This window comes from Podarcis muralis, chromosome 8 (genome assembly GCF_964188315.1).
Source record: "Podarcis muralis chromosome 8, rPodMur119.hap1.1, whole genome shotgun sequence".
Classification (NCBI taxonomy): Eukaryota; Metazoa; Chordata; class Lepidosauria; order Squamata; family Lacertidae; genus Podarcis; species Podarcis muralis.
This window is the reverse complement of record NC_135662.1, coordinates 26,926,616-26,947,397: the sequence shown is the minus strand read 5'-3', so window position 1 is coordinate 26,947,397 and position 20,782 is coordinate 26,926,616. Positions and strand designations below refer to the sequence as shown.

Here is a 20,782-nt window from a genome sequence, read left to right as displayed (position 1 = left end):
CAGAAACTGCATTCTTACATTATTCCTTTGATTTATGATCCACCCGCCACTCTTAAGGTCCCAGAGTGGGTTGCAGTTTAGAACACAGCATTATTTATACCACAGTATGTCGTGATGCAGTTACTGGGAAAGTCATGCCAATTGCACCTTGAATATCTGTGTTACAGTTCAGAGGAGAACATGTTCAATCATGAGCTAAAAGAAATAATTGCCTACTTAATATTTAGAGCTGCTGCAGAAGTCGATTCTGAGCTTTAGACAGAAGCAAAAGAGCTGCTCTGCTGGTATATCTTATCTGTAGCCCAGTGAAAGGCGAAAGCGAAGAATATGCAAATCGGGAAGATCGACCCTCAGGTTCCGCCCTGCCGTTTGCTGGAACAGGGCTCAAAATTCCGCTTTAAGATGATTCAAAATGACAATTAGAGGCTCTGGGCTCAGCTGGTGTATGGAGGCCTTGCATCAAATCTGCAGCTACCTTTACCAAGCTTTACTGATTACTCTGATTAACACCAGCTGTGGCCTTGAACCTTGCCACCCCATCTTTCCTTTGTGAAACAGCGGGGGACTGTTTTTACCCTATCAGAAAAAGGACTAGTTTGTAAACTCACAGGATGGGTCCTCTCTACACATGGCGAGGAGTTTTGACATTTCAACCACCACACCATAGCCCTGTGCATTCAGTGAATGGGAGAGAGGGAGGTGTCACTGTTGTCTCATCATGCCAACAGGTTTTTCTCTAGGGGGACAGCCCTCTGTTTGAAGGAGTGCTCTATCTGGTCCAAATCTGGTTTGAGGATAAAGAAGGGGAGCACGGGGCTATGAGGTTCCTCACCACCAGTTAGTGGGTGGACAGCAGCCCCAGCACACACACGAAAACACAGGTCACCTGCTCACAGGCTGCCCCAGACTCTCAAAGTGTCCCTATTTTCCAGGGACAGTCCCAGATTTACAGAAGGCATCCCAGTTTCTGATTTGATCCCAGAACGTCCCAATTTTCAGCGGAGAAATATTGGCAGGTATGGTAAAGGTAAAGGGACCCCTGACCATTAGGTCCAGTCACGGACGACTCTGGGGTTGCGGCGCTCATCTCGCTTTACTGGCCGAGGGAGTCTGTTTGTCCACAGACAGCTTCCGGGTCATGTGGCCAGCATGACCAAGCCGCTTCTGGCAAACCAGAGCAGCGCACAGCCGTTTATCTTCCCGCCGGAGCAGAACCTATTTATCTACTTGCACTGCATGCTTTCGAACTGCTAGGTTGGCAGGAGCTGGGACCGAACAACGGGAGCTCACCCTGTCGTGAGGATTCGAACTGCCAACCTTCTGATCGGCAAGCCCAAGGCTCTGTGGTTTAACCCACAGCGCCACCAGCGTCCCTATTTTCATCAGAGGAATGTTGGAGAGTATAAATAGTAAAATGTGACCCCAAGCCATCTGAAGACAGCCCTGTGTAGGGAAGCTTTTTAATGCTTATTGTGTTTTTATATATCATGGAAGCCTCTCAGAGTGGCTGGGGCAACCCAGTCAGATGGCTAGGGTATAAATAGTAAAATTATTATTGTTGAATAAGATATCCCTATTTTTACTTAAGAAATGTTGGAGGGTGTGCTTCTTTACTATGGCGAGGTGTATTGTATCTCTCTCCAAATTATAGGCATTACTTTAAAATGTGCACCCTTACACCAGAGTCAGTTTTAGGGTAATGTGACCAGTGTGATCACACTGGGTGCCCCACTGCATGGGGTGCCAAAACAATGCTGTAGAACAGAGTGCGAGGGGCAGGGGGAGTGCTGAATTTTAGTGTTGTGCAGGGCGCTGCTGAAATTTGAGAGAATACAGTGGTACCTCGGGTTAAGTACTTAATTCGTTCCAGAGGTCCGTTCTTAACCTGAAACTGTTCTTAACCTGAAGCAGCACTTTAGCTAATGGGGCATCCTGCTGCCGCTGCACCGCCGGAGCACGATTCCTGTTCTCATCCTGAAGCCAAGTTCTTAACCTGAAGCACTATTTCTGGGTTAGCGGAGTCTGTAACCTGAAGCGTATGTAACCTGAAGCGTCTGTAACCCCCGAGGTACCACTGTATGTGAATTTTATGTATCCCCTTTTTCTTTTGATGATGAATTGCAAATGGCTACCATACTCCCAAACGGCACATATTCATTAGAATGTCAGCAAACAGCACTCGTGCTTACAGCTGCATAACTGGACAGCACTCTCCACGTAATCCAAATTCTCTTGTGTTTGGGGGGTTGTCCACACTTCTGCTTGTCCTGTGCTTTCTAGGCATGGGTCTGCGTGGTTTTCCGTTTGCCCCACCGCACTTCCCAGGAAAACCCGCTGTTTACCACTCAGTCAGAACAAACTGCAGAAAACCCGACATACCTCATTCCATTTTAGCAGTAAACAGCAGTTTCCCCTGGGCAAGCGTAAATGTGGACGGCACCTTAGATTTGCACATGACCTATCTACAGATATTCCATTTAATACCCATTTGCATGGCCAGATTTAGGTTTGATGAGGCCCTAAGTTACTGAAGGTAGTGGGGCTCTTTATATGTCCAGCTGTTCTTTGTCAACAACAAATTCTCACTGTTTTTTTGTCTTGAATATATGCTATATGGTAATTTATGGACCTAACAGGTGTTGAAAGCCATTTGCACATAACAAATAGGAGCCTACACAACACAAAACACGGTTGCTGTGTGTAGATTTTATTTTATTTGTTTTTTATCTTATATTTTGGAAATGTACATCCAGTGGTTTTTTCCTTTAAATTTTTGGGGGGCCCCCAAGAGACTGGCGCCCTAAGCTATAGCTTGTTTAGCTTATACATGAATCCGGCACTGCCCATATGCCCCAATATGTGTTCATTTAGCACACCTAGAATGCCTGTAAACTGCTAGAGGGGGAGGCTGGATGCCTCTGGCGGAACGTGCCAGGTGGCCTCAGGCATGCATTAAGCTGTAAGAGCTCCCCGAGGTCTGTTTAATAGTCTTCCAGCTAGTTCTAGAGGTAATGTGAGGATCTTTGCAGATGAACCGTTCACACTACATAAGATGCACGGTGTTTGCACATTAGTTGTACGGTCAAATTTATTCCCCCAAGGCAGCGCTTCTGCTTTGAGGATCTTAGGTTTTCCCCAGACTCTGAGGGCAATGTGATAATAACTGTATGAGTCCTATTTTTTATTTATTTGTTAATAGCTTGTTGCCTAAATCCCCAGAAATGTTAAATCCAAAGCTTATCATTGTTATTTTCCTGTTGTGTTGGCTTAAGTGCTCATTAGGATAACAGGCAGGAGAATACCAGGGTTCTAAAGATAGATAAAGAAAGGAGGACTTGTTCTATAATGTTACGTTTCAATTGTTGTTTTTTTAACTGTATCCAGCCAGTCAGCCTGATGATAGGCTGCTACTTCTGCTGCTTTGTTGCAAACAGCATCATCTTATAAACGGCAGCAGTAAATCCATAGTTACTCCCTGGAATTTGTTGCAAGCAAATGCATTCAGTTCATAGTATCTCCATTAAAAAGTTAAATGTGTACGTCTTAAAAGCAGTGACATGAGCAATAGTCTTCACATTGTGTTGTCACTGCCCAAAGAGCAAATTACGAAAAGCATATCCAGATGTCTCGAGACTAGTTTCCAGGTGGATAAAATTGCATCATTCTTAGTTCCAGCAACTTCCATAGTGCAAGGCGTCCTTCAGCGTGCTGGGGGGATGCATGAGGTCCATAATTTAGGAGAGGCGGCATAGATCCTCCAGGCAAAGCATGTGCTCAAGTGGACAGTTTTTAAGATGTGTTCCGGAAGAGTTGTGATTGACAAGAGTGAAGCCAGCATCAAATCAATTTGGGTTCGGGGAGGTTCCAGGTCCAGCATGCCTACAGAATAGCAATGCTGGAATAGCTCAGTTAGTACAACATGAGAATCCTAATCTCAGGGTCATGTGTTTCAGCCCCACATTGCGCTGGACTATATCCAATCTTTATTGAGCACCAATTCTGACTTGTTTGCAGAGACGTGATGACAAATTATCATTCATCTTGATTTGCTGGTGCAGTGTTTACACAGCTTCCCATTAATCATTGGTTCATCTCACACTTTTCAGTGTGTTTCCCTATCACTTTCCTAACAGCAAAAAAAAAACAAAAACACACCACTAAAAAGAAGAGTAAAATCTATTTGTTGCAAGAGTGCTTTAATCACATAACCCAGAGTTCCAATTTGTGCTTGAATTTTCCCTGTAAAATACTGACAATCTGGAAGCAATCTCACTCCTCCCCAGGGACATTTCATATGCCTCCTCAGTAAGCTATGTCCAACATTTCCTAAAGTGGGAATATAATTTCTGTCAGTCTCTGGAAATTTATTCCCCTTTTGGTCACGCATATTCACACACACCTACTTTCTCCAAGTTACTTGCCATTTGCTTCAGAGGTCCTGTTGTAGGGGTGGTCTGCCGTCGCATTGGCTTGTTAGGAAGGACTGAACTATAAATTTGGGTGCTTCATGTGGGCACATTTTTAGGTGGTCAGTATTTTCTAAAACACCGGAATAATTGTCATTGAAATCGTTTTGAACTTAGACTTCTGTTGAGGAAGCGTTCTTCTAACAGTTAATAGATAGCGAGAGTGCAGTTTGAAAAACCTCGTTACAGAAGCAAATGTTCTTGCTCCTGCGCCTGCCTAGGAATTGTTTTAATAATGGGATCCTCAGGGAAATGGTGTCAGGGAAAAAGACGGGAGCATTCAGCAACGCTACAAAATGAGGAGATGCCAAAAACTTGTAAAAAAAGAAGAAAAGGTTGCATTCTCATTCCTGAAGTCTCAGGAATATCATTGTGTGGTAGCTGATTGAAATATGGCAGCTGACAATCATTCTTGGTTTCCTCCACTCCTCTATTCCTCACTGCCACACTTCTGCTGGCAGACTGAGGATCAGGAGATATCCTCACAGCTTAAAACCCTGGAGCCTAGAACAAGCCAATGGCTACAGAAGAACGTTCTGGACCTTTAACTTGCCTGATAACAGCATGAATGGGCTGAGGCCTCTAGTCAATTAACACCTAGCTCAAGCCATAAATATAGGGCAGTTGCTCCAGGTCACCGCTGAGGCAACTTGTATGTTCTGCCTCAGCTGCAGGATCACTAACCATGGTACTGAAATCCATAACTTGGTCCATCTCCAAGGTTCCTTGTCAACTTGGAACCCAGGAACTACTGATTTCCCCTTTGCTTGAGCTATCACATATCTGTGTGGTGGGGATCAGGGCTCACATAGCAAATGCATGGCGAGGAAAGCAGGGCTGTTGCTGACCCTGCATGCAGTGTTGACTTACTCACATAAGCATAGCATCTTCAGGAGGTACCTTTCCACATACAGCTGTATGTTGAATGCAAATAGGGCACAGGCAAGGGCACACTGATGCATTTAATATTTGGTGTATAATTGGGGGTGGGGACAAGTGAATTTATCTTAGTAGAAGAATTATTGATTCATGGGTACCATATTAATACGTATGCATATATCACATGCATTGGGGGTGGGGGTGAGATGGAGGTGGCAATGTGTCCATGCAAGGTCCCCTTGAAGCTGCATAGCGTTCCAACTCCTACTCAAAACAAATACACTTATTTGGAAGTAAGAAAGAGATCTTTATTCAGCCAGTATCGGTACAGGCTCACCAGCAGACATGATGCTCAGGATTCAGTTTGGGAGCAGGGGAAGAGGTTTAGAACTAGCTGGAAATGACAAGGGTGTCCCAACAAGTTTTCCCGCTCCTCCCGCCAAGATCTAAAGGTGAGGCTTGGCATGCTCACTCTCTCACTTTGCAGGAATGCTGAGATAGCAAGTGCATTCTGTGTTGGGGCAGGGGGGCCTGCTCTTATCTGTGAAGGCGGCCCCTGCTTCTTGGTGACAATGCCCTCATGTTTAGTTACTGCTGCTTCCTCTTTGGCCTTCCTCTGCTTCCAGTGAAATTCTCCTCTCTGCAGGAAGGTCAGAGAGACAGCATCCCTGCTCCCCTTTCTAAAGTGACTGGAGTTGGGACAGAAAGAGGAGAGATGCCTTCTCCTCCTCCTACCAGGTTCCCACCATTTAGTCCCCATTTCTTCCTCTTCTTCCTCCAGGGCCTGCCAAGCCTTATCCCAACAGGGCCCAACAAAATGGTGCTCAATCTACAAGTTTACAATACCCCACAACACTATAATCCCTGTTCAAAAGTTTGCCCTTTATGTTCCTCACAACAGCATCTTGTGAGTTGCTGACGGCTCTTATGAGCACCATTCAGAGAGTTGAATAAACTGATCTGGTGCCTGTGTTCCCAGCTGCACAGCCATTCTCTGACTTGAATAATTCTCCTACGCAAGGAAGCAAATTGTGTTCCAGGTTTGTGGATGGATCTGTTGAGGGAAACGATGACAATCATTGTCATCATGATTTGTTATTCACAACTGCTCCATTCTGTAGTGAATTTCATTTCGTGCATTTGTTACGAAGGCACGGAAAACAACTGAGCTACATCTCAATACAAGCACTCAATTGGAGAGAACAAACTTACGAGTCGGACAATGCAACATCCATGCAGAATGGAATCTTTGCACCTCCAAATGGCAGGAATTAAGTACTGGCTCAGGAAAAATTCCCACCCTCCACTTAAAAGCTAATCATGATATTTATACTTGATGCTCTGATGTGTGCACTGGCTCACTGAACTTTTCCAGGCAAAAACGCGGGCTACAGCTTATGAACTACAACATACTCAAATGTGCCAGTGAAGTGCAGAGTGTTAAATAACTTCTGGATGACCTTGCTGTTGCATGGAACACCTCAGAAGTGGTGAGCTTTCCATTAGCCTTGCCATAGTGGTCCATACAGTGGTAGTCTCCCAATTGGACTACTGTAATGCACTGTTTGTGGAGCTACCCTTGAGCCTGGTTTGGAAGTGGTAGCTGCTTAGGATGCAAAGTGGGTACCAGATTTATGCCAATGTTGAAAGATCTGCATTGGCTGCCTCTTAGTTACCAAGCCAAGTTCAGGGTTTTGTGGTTGACATTTAAGGCCTGGAGAACTTGGGGCCACCTTCCCCATTTCGGACCAAGCCAATTTTTAAGATATCCCGAAGAGACAACATGGAAGGAGACCTCGCCCTCTGGAATGCCTTCCCATGGATTATTCAAGGGACTACAATAATGACCAAGCTCTCATTGATTTGTAATTTTTTTATTTTATTTTATTGTCACAGTTTTGTTTGCAATATCCTGTTCTCTTCCAATCAGATTTTTAGGTAATTTTATGGAAAGGTTTTGATTGGTTTTTTTAAAAAATTGTTTCAAGTAGACTACTTAGAAGTTTTTTACTATATGAAATGGTATAAAATGTTTATATAAATAAATAAATGTCGCCTCAAGGGTGGTTGGGCTTAACAATTAAACAGCAACAAGATGCACACAATAGCAATTACAGCACTCGTTTTATGATCTTCTTCTTTTTACAGCAACCTTGACACAGAAGAGCTTTTCGGTAAGTTAATTTTTACTCCCAAACCCTTCCGTTCTGGATGTGTCATGGACAGGTGGAGCTAAACAAAAGAGCTCTGTAGCCAAAGTGGCTCCTTTTTAATCACACCAGCTAATTATGTAAAATGCAGCTGTGCAGAACTCTTAGGGAAGGTAATCAATAAACCATTACCACTAATGAGACTAGATAAATGTGCAGAATTACATGCACCTCTTGTATGTCTTTTATTCTAAATTTCTTCTCCCCCTCTCTAGGATATCAACTTAAAATGTATCCCTCTTTTGTTTGGGGGGGGGGAATAAGGCAAATGCTGCCTTTAAGTGATCCTGCCCCTTTTCTCCAATCTCCCCACTCCCCCAACACTGGATTGTTTAATGTGTAGATTCTCTGCCAAGATCCCCCCCCCCCAGTCTTTGAGGGGGAGACTCCCTAGGGAAGCTGTCTGTGATTTCCTATGCTTTGTGAGCCTCCTTACATCTTGCTTTGAGAGTTGATAAAAAGGCGAGGGTCATGTGATATTGTGTGAGGTATTTCAGACGCCTTACAAGAAGCCCTAGAATGATGTTCACCCCGTGATTATTTCCTTTTGTCACAGTTTCTGAATTACGTGTGTATGTAATGTATCTACACAAAGAGGGTTCTATAGTACCATCTCAATAGCCACTTGCTAGGGCTGGTGTTAGAATCTGACGTTCTTACTTGAGGAGGTTCATGCTCTTTCTTGACATTTTTGCCCATTTTTTGTGCTGCTTTCCTTTTCATGTCCCCTTTGCTGCAACAATCTATTATACCTTTCTGATTGCGTACATAGAAGTCAAAATATAGCACAGCATAGCCAGAAGCTGTACCATGTGTCATAAAGCATCAGGCTGTTAGCAAACTAACCCCCCATTCTAATGGGAAAGGAGCCTTCTACCGGAGTTTAGATCCTTATTCTTCTTGTTCTCTCTATATATGTACCGGTATTTGATTCCTATTTTTAAAAATATATTAAAAAATTAAAATAATTCCTTGATCTTTCTTCCTTTGCTTGAGCTGTGAATTTCTGTTTTTTTTTTTTTTTTTAGAATATTTTTCCCAACACTTGGGAGAGTATGAAAATGTGCTGTCTGCTTTGGAAGACCTCAATCTATCCATACTGAAGGCAATGGACTCCACAAAGAAAGTAGGAGGAAGTTTTATTCCTGTTCTTCTGCAACACTTAAGATCTGTCTATTTATCTATCTGTCTGTCTGTCTGTCTGTCTCTATCATCTATCTATCTATCTATCTATCTATCTATCTATCTATCTATCTATCACCCGCACTTTCATAATACAGTGGAACCTTGGTTCTTGAAAGGCTTAGTTGACAAACAAATCAGAAGTAAGTGTTCCGGTTTCCAAATGTTTCTCGGAAGCTGAACGTCCGACATGGCTTCTGCTTGAGTGCAGGACGCTCCTGCAGCCAATCGGAAGCTGTGCCTTGGTTTTTAAACATTTTGGGAGTCAGACTTTCGGAATGGATTATGTTCAAGAACCAAGGTACCACTGTATTATAATATGGTGGTGTACAACATGCAAGATTATAATAATATCAGTTTAAAACATCAGTAATTACTGGTTGGTTAAAAAGAACAAAATCATATTGCCGAAGCCTGTCTAAACAACACAGTTTTCAGAAGACTTCAAAAAAGAAGAAGGCAAGGGTGATTCCTATTGGTAGGGAGTTCCACAGGCCACCCTAAAGGCTCAGTCCCTAGTAAAGGGATGAGTCTATTGAGGGGACACACACACTTTCAATTTCAATACTCTTCATGCCTGCAAAGGTTTTGGGAGGCTTCAATTTCAATCAGTGCATATCCCATAACATCCTGTTCAAATCCCGTAACTTTTTTATGCCGCAAAGGTTCTGGTTAATTTTTGTCCCCCTTTTGTTGCACAATAGCCCCTCCAGAAGCATCACAGCACAAACTAAAACAGAATAAACCCCACCATGAATGTCCTGTTTTGATGCCAAGAGCATGTTGCAAATTACACTGATCTAGAGGAGGGGTTCTAGATTGTTGTCGGATTTTCCCAGGCGTTTTCTTCACCCATTTGCAGAGTTATTGATAAATCCATATGTAGACAACTGTTTTCATAAGTTTGGTCAATGATTCGATTTGTAAAAATGAGAGATGTTTTTAGCCAGTGCATCCGAAGAACTGTATCAAATTAGCGGGTGGCAACAGATGAGGTTTTTACAACTAGCTGTGATATATTAAGCATGTCCATCTTGTCCTCTTTTTGGAATTCTATACATCTGCCTGGTTATTGGCTAGAGATGAACCTTTGATGTAATTCAGCAAGGTAATATCCAGAAAGTATTTGAAATTACATTGGAATGTCAAAGGATATGGATGGCAACTTTAGGTTGTTTTCCAAACATTTATCTCCTAGAAAGATCTGCCAGAACACCCATTTCTGTTTTTCAGTGGTAAGGCACATGCACTGCATGCAAAAGTAAGGTAGAAAAATGGTAAAGGTAAAGGGCCCCTGGACGGTTAAGTCCCGTCAAAGGCGACTATGGGGTGTGACACTCATCTCGCTTTCAGGCTGAGGGAGCCGGTGTTTGTCCACAGACAGCTTTCTGGGTCATGTGGCCAGCATGACTAAACTGCTTCTGGTGCATTGGAATACCGTGACGGAAACCAGAGTGTGCGGAAACACTGTTTACTTTCCCACCGCAGTGATAACTATTTATCTACTTGCACTGGTGTGCTTTCGAACTGCTAGGTTGGTAGGAGCTGGGACAGAGCAACGGGAGCTCACCCCGTTGCGGGGATTCGAACCGCCAACCTTCTGATCGGCAAGCCCAAGGGGCCCAGTGGTTTAGACCACAGCGCCACCCGCAAAAGTGCCTACCTTCAATCCATGACATTCCCAGAATGGGGCTGGGAAAGACCCCTGTCTGAGACCTACTGCCAGTCTGTGCATCAGACACTATGGAACTAGATAGACCACTGGTCTGACTCTGTATCAAGCAATTCCCTATATTCCTGTTATTGACTGCCTAGGTCACGCAATTTGATTGTTGAGAAGCAGGACCCAATTGCCCCTAGGTCTTTAGCGATGCAACACACCTACACCCAGCATCTTGCAAGATCAAACACGGGGCACACTTTTCCGGGCGATTGGCTTGCTGTTTCCCAAGGGTGCCCTGGAAACAAATGTAAATCTCGTTGTGCAGCAGAAGACTTCAGCAGTGCAACTTAGAGGCAGATCAACAAAGAATTTTAGATCTCTTCCTTCGGAAAACAAGACTCTCCAAAGCCATAGAGGCCTTGGTCAGTTGGTGTTTTTTACTTGAGGAGAATTTCTGAACTGGGTCCCTGGATAAATCATTCATCTTTGGTATCCAGGGTAACCAAGTACGTGAGGGGTGAGGGGGTTTGAGAGAGAGAGAGAGAGAGAGAGAGAGAGAGGGGGGGGGGAAAGAGAGAATGAATGGACAAACAATGTGGTCAGTGAACACCAGGTCAGTATTGGTTGGAAACAGCAAAAACCTGAGCTCAGGTAGGGAATAAAACTACCATTGCCTTGTTCAAAGAGCTCTGCCCCCCCCCCCCAATGGTAATAAAACAATGTATATCCTTTTATATCCCTTACTGATTTTATTAAAGGTAAAGGTAGCCCTGCCCTTACGGGCCAGTCTTGACAGACTCTAGGGTTGTGCGCCCATCTCACTCAAGAGGCCGGGGGCCAGCGCTGTCCGGAGACACTTCCGGGTCACGTGGCCAGCGTGACATCGCTGCTCTGGCGAGCCAGAGCCGCACACGGAAACGCCGTTTACCTTCCCGCTGGTAAGCGGTCGCTATCTATCTACTTGCACCCGGGGGTGCTTTCGAACTGCTAGGTTGGCAGGCGCTGGGTCCGAACAACGGGAGCGCACCCCGCCGCGGGGATTCGAACCGCCGACCTTTCGATCGGCAAGCCCTAGGCGCTGAGGCTTTTACCCACAGCGCCACCCGCGTCCCCATTGATTTTATTACTCAGTTATAACATCACCGAGTGTGTTGCCATACCTGCAGCAATACCTGGGCTTAAATGTCTGCAAAGGAAATCCTGCTATCTGCTCCCTGAGCAATTAAGAACCTTAGAAGATCCAGCTTCTTAATCGAGCAGGGATCCTAGTTGTTCATGTTATGTCACTGGGAGAGAGAACAAGAAATAGTAATGCGTGGATTAAAAATGCCTTGAAGTCTACCCTTTGTCCTCACCCCCCTTTTATTTTTGAAGGATGGGACTTGAATACAAAAGATACCCTTACAAAAACATGTTTGGCTGATGCCTTGTTGTTGTGTCACTGAGGCAGAACAGGCAAAATGCAGAGAGTGAAAGCCCTGTGTATTTATAGTGGAGTGTCTGGGGAGAGGAAGAAATGAGAAGAAATGTGGCATATAAATCCCATTACTTCGCTCCTGGAGATGAGCTGCTATGAGTCACTTCTGCTGCAAAATAGGACTGTGACCAGATTAACAATTGGTTTGGGGAGGGTTTTCCTTGCATTTGTCAGGTTACAATTTGCCTGATCAAAGTGGAAATCGGAAGAACTGTTTTTAGCTATCTTTCTGTCTAACTTACCAAAACTGAAAGTATTTATATTTATCATCATCATTATTATTATTATTTACCCTTCCTTTGCTGTAAGATCCCAGGGCAGGTGCCAACAATTAAAACACAATGCTCAACACTGTTAAAAACACAAGCACAGAAATTAGGTGGGTCCTAAAAATATAGGGCTGCCCTACGTCCGGATTCTCCTGGGATTTCAAAGGCAGAATTGATGTGCGGGGAGAATTTCCGAAATGTGGCGCTTTGTCTTAGGCAATTCAACTGAAAAAATTGTGGGGTTTGTTGTTGTTTTTTGGCATTTTTGAAAAACAAGCTTAACAATTTCATTATTTCATTATTTATTGTTTTATTTATTTTATTTATTTGGTTTTCAGATTAAAGTTTCACAATTACATATCCAACATACAACATAAAAACAAGATTCCAAAGAATCTCCTGGACTTCCCTCCTCCCTTTGGTGGCTCCTATTGTTAATCATTTCCTTCTGCATCTTTTATGATAATCCAAATCTTTTACATCTCTATTATGTCCAAAATTCACCATTAAACTACATTAAAGCTCAGCCATTTCAGTGCTTTCCTAAAAAAAAAAAAAAGGTTCAACAACTTTTGGGGTGTCCTGGTTTTTACTTTTTGAAATAAAGCAGCCCTAAAAAAAGTAAATAAAGAGATGCCAGAATGCTTAGCAAGCAGAATGAAGGAAGCTACTCCTATTTCTTAACCTTTTGCTATTATTGGAATGTGGTGCTGTTCCTTGTTTTGCGGGCAGCTATTCACATCAAGCAAGGGACGCGGGTGGCGCTGTGGGTAAAACCACAGTGCCTAGGACTTGACGATCGTATGGTCGGCGGTTTGAATCCCCGCGGCGGGGTGAGCTCCCGTCTTTCGGTCCCAGCTCCTGCCCACCTAGCAGTTTGAAAGCACCCTTAAGTGCAAGTAGATAAATAGGTACCGCTTTATAGTGGGAAGGTAAACGGCGTTTCTGTATGCTGCGCTGGTGCTGGCTCGCCAGAGCAGCTTCGTCACGCTGGCCACGTGACCCGGAAGTGTCTCCGGACAGCGCTGGCCCCCGGCCTCTTAAGTGAGATGGGCGCACAACCCTAGAGTCGGACACGACTGGCCTTCGGGCAGGGGTACCTTTACCTTTATTCACATCAAACATTTTACTGTTTTGAGAACCAGCAACAGCATCCAGAATAGCTGAGGCAGGCTGAGAACTGTTTCCATCCTCTCGTCACCACTCCAGCCCCTTTTGCAGTTTGGAAAGAGCAGGCAGCAGCCAGGAATCACACCTGACACCTGTGACTTAGTGGAAAAGCCCCCCCCCCTTTCCCATAACTATAATTGGGAGCAAGTTTTTCTTGGCAGCCATTTTCAGTATTTGGTTGTAAACTAAGGAAATCAGATGGGAACCGGTAGGCCTGTTTGGAGGAGGCTTTAGTGAGTAGGGAAAACATCATTATTTACTGGTGATGTAATGGTTTTCCTGTAAACTATTTTGTGTGGCTTACCTGAAAAATGGAATAATGTTATTTGTTTGTTTGTTGTGGCAAAAAGGAAACTGAATGAGACCATTGGCTATATGTCTCCATACTGCCTACGGCACCTGATACTGCCGCTGGCTCCTCGGATGAAAGTCTCTCGAAACCTTGAGATTCATTTTTAAAGAAAACAAAATGGAGAAGCCAGGGTTGAACCACTGGGCATCTGTATGCCAAGAACGACTGGGGACAGACAAATCTGTTACATTTTTTGTTTTGTCATTTCCCCCCTAGTGGTAAAATTCATTTCTCTGCTTCTCCATGGCAATTTGTGAACCCACCCACCCCCTTTTTAAATCCACATTAAAATCTGCCAGCATTTTAGTGCATTTCCCCCCTCAATAAGCACACTTTTGTATGTAGTTTTGAAAAAAACAACAACACATTTTTGCAAGCAATCTCTGCTAATGCAATGCATTTCTGTATGTTGTTTTCATGAATATCTTCGTTTTTGTGTACACCTTTCCCCTACTATATGTGCTTTTGTCACACTGGCTGGGCAACTGCATCACAAAATTTGGAAAACTGTGAATTTCAAATGATAGCTGTGTTTCCGTTCCTGTATTGGTTTGAGATGTGCAAATTAGGTAGTTTCCCATTAGAATCCACCCGCTGCACACACAGACAGGGAAGAATATTATGTATGCTTTCCCAAAAAACATTTAGAAAATTAAAATATAGTAATTTTATTGCAGCTGTTTGAAACTGTGCAGGCTATAGAGTTGCACTGTGCTTCTATTTAATTTATTTAAAAGCATGATAGATCCTTAAGGTCAGAGGAAAGAGACTAAGTGAGGTAGCAGGAGCAAAGGACTGGAGCTGTCACGAATGCAATCTGGAGCTGTGAACATTTCTTCTTGCGATGTTATTTTCCCCCACACAAGAGACAAGAACTCCTGGGGTTCGCTTTCATTTCTTGCCTGCATTTTATGACACTAGACATAAGAGAAGCCAAGAGAAGTTGGTGCTTTAATCTTGCAACTAGCAAGAGGAAAGCTTTTTTATTGTTGTTGTTTACTTTAACACACCAAAAAGAAAAAAACAAATATCCATCAACGCAAAACATAGCAAGAGGAAAGCTTGTGTGAATAGTCAGAACTCTCATAATGATGATCTCACCCACATGAATCAATATAGGCAATTGCACAGGCTTTCTTTCAATATAAGAATTATTCTTACGCACCGCATCAATAACAATCAAATCATGTCTTCTACCACCTCTTGTGCTTATGAGTAGGTAAACGAGCCTCTCTGAAGGAATAATGCAATTATATGCATCTTTACTAGACAGTCGTAGAAAAAAGAAGTCCTGTAATCATTTGCTCCTCGGTTCTCAATCCCTCTGCTGATTTCATAATATTTCCTTTATTTACAAATATACACACAGAGTATAATGGAAGCCTCAGCATTCCTTGTGTTCCACTATGAGAACTCCAACCATCAACTGATTGACGGTTATTGCAAAGTGCTGTACCCATAGATTTGCAGGTGCTGCCAATCACCTGGTCGGGGGTGCCTGCAAACCCTTTTTGCCTCTTTACCTGCCCTTTGAGGGGTACGGTGGCACCGAGACCTAAATAACGCACCCCCCTGCAGTTAGTTAGCACAGCCTTTGCCAAACTGGTGCCCTTCAAATATTTTGGGTTACAACTCATATCATTCCCAACCGGTAGTGGGGGAATACATTTCATTGTACACAGGTTGTACATTGACAATAAAGGTATTATTATTATCATTGTAATACATCGGGAGGGTATCCCAAGCTAGTGAAAGCTAACCTAGCATATCCCCAAACTACTCATCAGAATTCTTGTTGCAGGTTAGACACCTGTAATGTTTTATAGATTTGAACATCCTTTGATCATGCGTCACTGAAGCCTCTTTTATGTCACCAAACCGCTCGCAGGCGAGGCAGATCTTCCGAGGACCCCTTTGCCAATATGTTGTCCATTTGTCAACAAAGGATACTTCTCTTCAAAGGCAGCCATTTTGAGTATCTGCCAGAGAATATGAATTTCAATTCCCATTACGGCAACATTACTGTGGATGGTCCTGGCGTGGTGTCACAAAGAATCAAAGCTTCCAGCGATGGAATTAGCCCTGCTGGATACTTTGGCAGCTTTAATCCAATTAGAGGAGCCATGTCGAACGATTTAGGGGGAGGCGGAAAGTCGCCTTGCTGGTACAAACGCGTCCTGTCACTTTTGAGAGGCCACCGCAAATGTTTTTCACGCGGAGCTGGTGCCAGCTTCAGAGCGGCGCCAAAGGGAGTCCCAGACAATCTGTCCTGCCAGGCTTCCCCGCACCCTTTAGCTTTAAAAGTAGCAGCTATTATGAATTGTGGTATCGCAGGCTTGATTAATGTCGCTGGCAACTTTAATGTCTTCAGGTGCATAATTAGCATGGGTGGTACATGGGACGGCTTCACAGCTGGGATTTCAATAACCGTTTGATGTCCTAGCGGGAACAGCATGTGTTTCTGTCTTAGGATGCTTCCAGACGGTTGCTATTTTCAGGTAGGATTCAGTCACACGCAGGGCAATTCAGGTTGCACAGTTAGGGTTCATTGGGAGCTCCTGCACAACAGATGGATTCTGTACTCTAATGGCAGTGTATTCTATAGTTTAAATGCTTCCCTTTGTGTTTAAATCTTTAACCCACAACTACAGCTGTGCTGCTGCATCTTGATCCTTCAGACCATGCCTTGGGACTGTATAATGTCCTTTAGCGAAATCCTTGGCATTTACAGTTGTCCATGTACTTCTAAATTATCCCATACCTGTGGTATGGGAACTAATGGCAGGACAAAAGTGGGTTTTGCATGCCCCGATAGTCCCCAAGAGGCTTATACTTCAAGCTTGGGAGGATATAAACATCTATTATGCAATGGTCCAAGGCCCTTTCTGGCCTTGCTACACTTTGAACATATTTCTCATAAACACCAATTTCATTTGATTATCAGGACTTAAATGTTTAAAATGAAATGGGTGCACTGATGATCATTGTATTATTAATGTGAGTTTGTTTCCTTTTCTCTTTTTTGTTTTCCTTCCCCTCTTTTCTTTTGTTACTCTTGCTATAAAAAGTAATAATTATAGCAAACAATATTGCCTCCCTCACCACTCCCAGCTATGATTTCTGATGCCTGTAGGTTAATTGCTGGAGTGTGTTTGAGTGCCAAACTAAGCATTATGTTAGAAGTGTATTTAATGTCTCAAGCTTTTCCTCTGAAATAACAGGAGGAAATGATGGAGAAGGGAGAGAATGAGAATCATGTGAGACTTAACCATGCTTGGTCCTGAGAAAATCACACACATTGTAAAATGGCTATTCATCCCAGAAGGAAATCCTGCCAAGCAATTGGCAGAAATAGCAGTTTCCATCCAAGGGCAAATAATAATTTTGGGGGGCTAATTTTGGTCAGGATTGGGCAGAATAATCCAGCTCAACCGGAAAGAGATTGAGTAGGGAACTGTAGAGATGCAGAAGGCAGCCTCCTGTGTAGGTGGGGATAGTTTGGGCTCACAGGACCTGCTAACAATTTAACTCAGGTATTCCTTGATCCACAGTAGAACTTCTGTCTCAGCAGTGTAGGAATTACTGCCCTGTTTCCTGTCCTGTGATTTCTTTTTCTTTTTTGGAAAAAATACTATAGAAATTGCTTTAGAATTACATTATGAGCACATGCTGTCTTCTTATGAGACCACAGAATACAGACTGTGTGCAGCTGATGTTTAGGAGGAAAGCTGCAAAAGTGGGAAATATTACACTTTCCCTTTCTGCTAGTGTCTATTTCCTTTCTGTAGAATTATCAGGAGGCTTCCAAGTTGGAACAGTTTGTGACTCGCTTTTTGCTGAAAGAAACTGTGAATCAGCTACAGTCGCTCCACAATTCCCTGGAGTGCGCCATGGAAACCACAGAGGAACAAACCCGTCAAGATAAGTGAGATTTCAACCACTCCCCCACCCCTGTGGAAATGTATCAGGAATTGTTCCAGGGAGAGGTTGCAACTGAGTAATGCTGTGTGCTCCTATTACCTTGCGATTGCAGAAACAAGTCCTGTGCTGAAAATATATCCCTTGTTTCCCCCCCAGCTAGTTTCCATCTAGGAATGAGAAAACAGTTTTTGTTGCAAAATTATCAAAGCTTGCTTAACTTACTTTTCAAGTGGTCAAGGCGTGTTTGTGAATGAACATCTCCCTCCCCTCTCTTATTCTAGAAATCATCTCAGTAGCAGTCAACACTGGGCAGCCTTCCTGGGTGCCCTTAAATCAGGCTTCCTCAATCTTGGCCCTCCAGATGTTTTTGGCCTACAACTGCCATGATCCCTAGCTAGCAGGACCAGTGGTCAGGGATGATGGGAATTGTAGTCTCAAAACATCTGGAGGGCAGAGGTTGAGGAAGCCTGCCTTACATCATTCATAACCCTGGGGAAGATGTAATTTCTTCCATGAGGCTTTTTCAGATCAGGAAGTACTGGCACCCAGGGAGGCTGCAAAGCACTAGAGAAATGTTTCGTGGATGGAAAAACATAATAGGCAAATTTAGAAAAATTCATGGAGGACGACTATCAAATGTTACCAGCCATGATGGCTATGGCTCTGTCTCCACAGAGGCAGTAATGTTTCTGAATACCAGTTGCTGGAAACCACAGGAGAGGAGAGTGCCCTTGCACTCAAATCATCCTTCCAGTGAATGGCGATCCCATGGGGTGGTATTAAACTAGGTTTTACTCAGAGTAGACTCAGTTGACATTCATTTCATTGGGTCGACTCTCAGTAAAACTCAGTTGAATTCCACCCAAGCAATGTTTTTTTCAAGAGCAATCTTACCTACTGGGGAAGGTACGTGTTTGCATTTCCAGTGGGTCAACTGCCACATCCAGAGCCTTGCAAGCTCACAGCAGCCAGGGAAGGAAGGTAGCCACATTATTCTCCTATAATTTTTTCCTCCCATTGTAGCCAGTGGGTGAGAACTACCTACTCCAACTCTGGAGATGGAGTTGCTTTAGCATCTTGGGGGTGGGGGTGGGGGCATGGCTTCCCTGGACATTTCCTTAGCTGTTTGCCATACTTTTAGCTTGCTTTTCAGATAACTGTTGCCTCCCCAAGCAGCTCACACCAGTAAGAGAGAGAAAAACAGGCCCTGCTGTCAGACTTGCAAACTACATAAAGGGAGTGGGGTGGGGTGGGAAAGTTGAGTCCTTCAGGGCCTGAACAAAGTGCTAAACAGTTATGGATAGTTAGGCTGAGCTTCCCTCACTGCCGTTCTTGCTTGAATAGGAGTTGGTGGCTCTTCTTCCCTTGCCCAGTGGATGGAGCCAATCCCCTCATGGTTTCTGCAATCCTAGGGCAAATGACAGCAAGAGCAGACTATACTTTCTGGCAGGGAGGAGGTCCCTGCAGCCACTCCTTCTCTGAACAGTGAAGGACATGCCCCATGGGGCAACACCCCATTCCTGGCTTCACTGCTGTTGGAATAGCAATGGTGGGAGAGTTTTCCATGGCCACAGTGGCAAGCCCTCTAGAGTTGGATCTTCTTCTCTGATGGCAGAGGAAGCTCCATGGAATCATATTGCCCCTCAGCCACTGAAGCCATATGTCACCTCAGGAAAAAAGCAGCTTGCATCAGTTCAGAATTTGAGCTTTGGTATGAACCAGATGCACACCTTTACTGTAGGGATGTTTATTTCATTCTGATAGGTGAACGACTCCCCCTTTCTCCCCAAGGCCGTGCTGCTTTCCAGTTACCTGGATCGGCAGCCACCCCAAATCTTCCTTTCCCTAGATTTCACTCAAGGTTATGTTCTAGGCTCTGTGGTGAATGCCAAATTTGTGAGACCCTCTGCAGTCAGAGTGTTTGCATTCTGTGACTCGGCAGCTCCTAGTATGTGGTGTTTGTATGTGTGAAGAGGACTGGAAACATGCTCAGAATAGAGAGACAGTTTCATTAATCCAATTGATTTATGCATATATAAATATGTTTATTTGTAAGACAAAGGCCAGCAAAGCCAGAGGTGCTTGCAGTTAAGCAGCTGGGAAGACGTTCAAGTCGAAGACTCCAAAGGAACAGCAGTTTTTCTCCAGTCAGCCCTCTTTTTAACCAAGGTAATGTTATTTAAGAGAAGTATCCCACTTTCCCTTTTCTGTGCTTTACAAGTTGTAACCACCAAGAACAAGTCATATAAAGTAAAATAGCAAGTTTCATTTAAATTAATATGAAAATTAAATCCCCGTAAAAGGTAATTCTGCAAATTCTTATATTCCACCAAGTGTACAGTTGGGAGGGATAATGCAAAAAAGAAGGCGCCCTGCCAAGTCCAAGTGCCGATACAAGACATTTCGATGATGCATGTATGAGTGATTTGGGTGCTTTAAGGGATACATTTACAAAATGTTGAGATATACCGGTATGAATGGCCCTAAGTTGTCACTTCAGTTGGCCCTGACAAGTCTGGGTGTGAACTCCTGTCATATAGCGGACATGTGCAGTAGTTTGCATATACCACCCTAAACATTTATTTGCCAGTTGAACAAACTGTCTGTAAAAATACAGTGGAAACAGAAAAGCCAGAAGCTATCAGAGAAAATATTAAATTGGAATATGGGGAACAGGTAAAATCAAAGCAGTATCAAAAGCAGGCCCTTCTTTTTGCATATACAATTAAGCAAGTGGAGAAAAATAAGCAACTTGGAGTCATAATTGATCAGTCTGTCCACTTCACTTAGATCTCTCTTTACCTGCAGTTCCCTATTTTTGTAGTGGAGGTGTCACCAACTAATCTCAAAGGGCTGTTGCAAGGGCCAAAGGGCTTGAAAAACTTTCGTGTTTTAAAAGGGCTGTAGAAATCATGCATATGATTAAAATAAAGGTAAAGGGACCCCTGGCCATTAGGTCCAGTCGTGACCGACTCTGGGGTTGCGGCGCTCATCTCGCTTTATTGGCCGAGGGAGCCGGCATACAGCTTCCGGGTCATGTGGCCAGCATGACTAAGCCGCTTCTGGCGAACCAGAGCAGCACATAAAAACGCCATTTACCTTCCTGCTGGAGCAGTACCTATTTATCTACTTGCACTTTGAGGTGCTTTCAAACTGCTAGGTTGGCAGGAGCTGGGACTGAGCAATGGGAGCT

At 43.8% G+C, this 20,782-nt stretch overlaps 1 protein-coding gene across 2 annotated transcripts in view; it reads left to right on the top strand.

The window, feature by feature from the left end:
* The window catches only part of NECAB1 (N-terminal EF-hand calcium binding protein 1), a 40,544-nt gene that overhangs the window by 12,756 nt on the left and 7,006 nt on the right, over positions 1–20,782 (top strand). The window contains exons 4-8 of one of the 2 annotated variants that reach the window (XM_077932863.1): positions 933–1,016; positions 7,494–7,519; positions 8,584–8,681; positions 17,457–17,593; positions 19,646–19,758. In XM_077932863.1, coding sequence (XP_077788989.1) covers positions 933–1,016; positions 7,494–7,519; positions 8,584–8,681; positions 17,457–17,593; positions 19,646–19,758 — 458 coding nt within the window. The remainder of the gene's footprint in view (positions 1–932; positions 1,017–7,493; positions 7,520–8,583; positions 8,682–17,456; positions 17,594–19,645; positions 19,759–20,782) is intronic. The other variant, XM_028736550.2, reaches the window with a different exon arrangement.